The 1428-nt window shown below is 39.0% G+C and overlaps 1 protein-coding gene across 1 annotated transcript in view; it reads left to right on the top strand.

Annotated features, from left to right (window-relative positions):
* LOC101847807 (collagen alpha-1(I) chain) overlaps positions 1-1428 on the top strand; it is a gene marked incomplete in the record, with an annotated part of 33546 nt that overhangs the window by 5476 nt on the left and 26642 nt on the right. Inside the window, 2 exon segments of the mRNA XM_013080055.2 lie at positions 430-482; positions 1210-1293. Of these exon segments, the coding sequence (XP_012935509.1) occupies positions 430-482; positions 1210-1293 (137 nt within the window).

The following is a 1428-nucleotide window of genomic DNA, read 5'->3' as shown; positions in this document are numbered from 1 at the left end:
CCCCCCCGATCTCCTTTCACCATTTGAGGAAGATCACTGACCTGGTGTCAATTGAGAGTTTCCATGCCCTATGAGTCATACGGAGATATGTTGATAGATAACAACATCAGTAATTGTAATAACAATGATGATAATATTAATAATAGCAATCGTAATAATAGTAATGATAGTAATAATAATAATTACAATTATAACAACAACACTACAAATAATAACTGCATTTATAAAGCACATCTCAGTGCTCTACAACATGCTCTACGCACTTTACAACTATCATTACCCAAGCACACCATAGAATACTGTAAAACATTCCCTACTTAGATTGCTGTTGAAGATGAATAGACAATAATTTACCATCAACATTACGCTAGTGCAATCCCAGTCGTCGATTATCATTGAGAAACTTTTCCCATCTACCTTTGTCTCCAGGCATCGCCCAAGAGACATCTAGAGGAAGCAGAGGAGAGGCTGCTGCAAACACCGTGAGTACATGAGAGGACAAACGTTTACAAATGTGTACAAATGTATCTAAACGTCTACCAACGTGTGAAAATGTATACATGTGGACGAATGGGAACAAATGATAATAATATTATTATGTTTTTAAAAAAATGTAAGAAGTAATGCTGAGGCCAAGAGAGAAGCCTACGAGCTGTTCACAGCAACGAGTGAAATGGAAGCTTTTAAACGTTCAAAATGAAGCAAACTTTTCTCTACCAGACTTGGCTTCATTGGCGGCCATTTCTTTCGACAGTTTGATCAAATTGTTAAGTTTTTTTGGCGGGTGGGTGGGAATGTATGGGAGGGGATACGAAAGCGAACACGCGGGTGCGTGAGGGAGAGACATGCATTATGAAGGAGAGAGTAAGTGAGTGAGCGGTTGGACTTGATGCATTTGTAAACTACAATATGCATCTTTAATCATAACTTTAATCATGCTTGCATACTTGGCCTTACTGGTTCCTAAAGCAATCAGTTAATTTCACATCTATGAATGCTATAAATATTATTTATATAAAAAAGGTCGTTGTTAACTCTTTCCGTATTGTTTACTGATAGAAGCCACCATCGAGCTAACATCTCAGAGGTGTCCGAGGTGTAGTGGTTAGCTCTCGGATTCTCAACCGTGAGGTTGTGGGTTCGAATCCCGCAAGGGGCCGATGATTATGATAAGAGAAAACTTATATTACGGTATTATTTATTTCACAGGAATCTATCCAGAACCAACAAGCTATCAACAGTGGAGACAAAGCCGGACCAGTCTATTCTGGACCATCTGGCATGTACTCTCCAGTAAGTTTGACCGACAAAATCAGGCCTTGATTCTGCGATATTTCACCACACCCAAAACAGACTGCATAAATCTACAACAGTGTAATCAATATTAATTCTCTTTCTCCCTCTCTCTCTCTCTCTCTCTCTCTCTCT

Source organism: Aplysia californica, unplaced genomic scaffold, assembly GCF_000002075.1.
Source record: "Aplysia californica isolate F4 #8 unplaced genomic scaffold, AplCal3.0 scaffold00073, whole genome shotgun sequence".
NCBI classification, from domain to species: domain Eukaryota; kingdom Metazoa; phylum Mollusca; class Gastropoda; order Aplysiida; family Aplysiidae; genus Aplysia; species Aplysia californica.
This window is presented reverse-complemented; position numbering and strand designations above follow the sequence as displayed.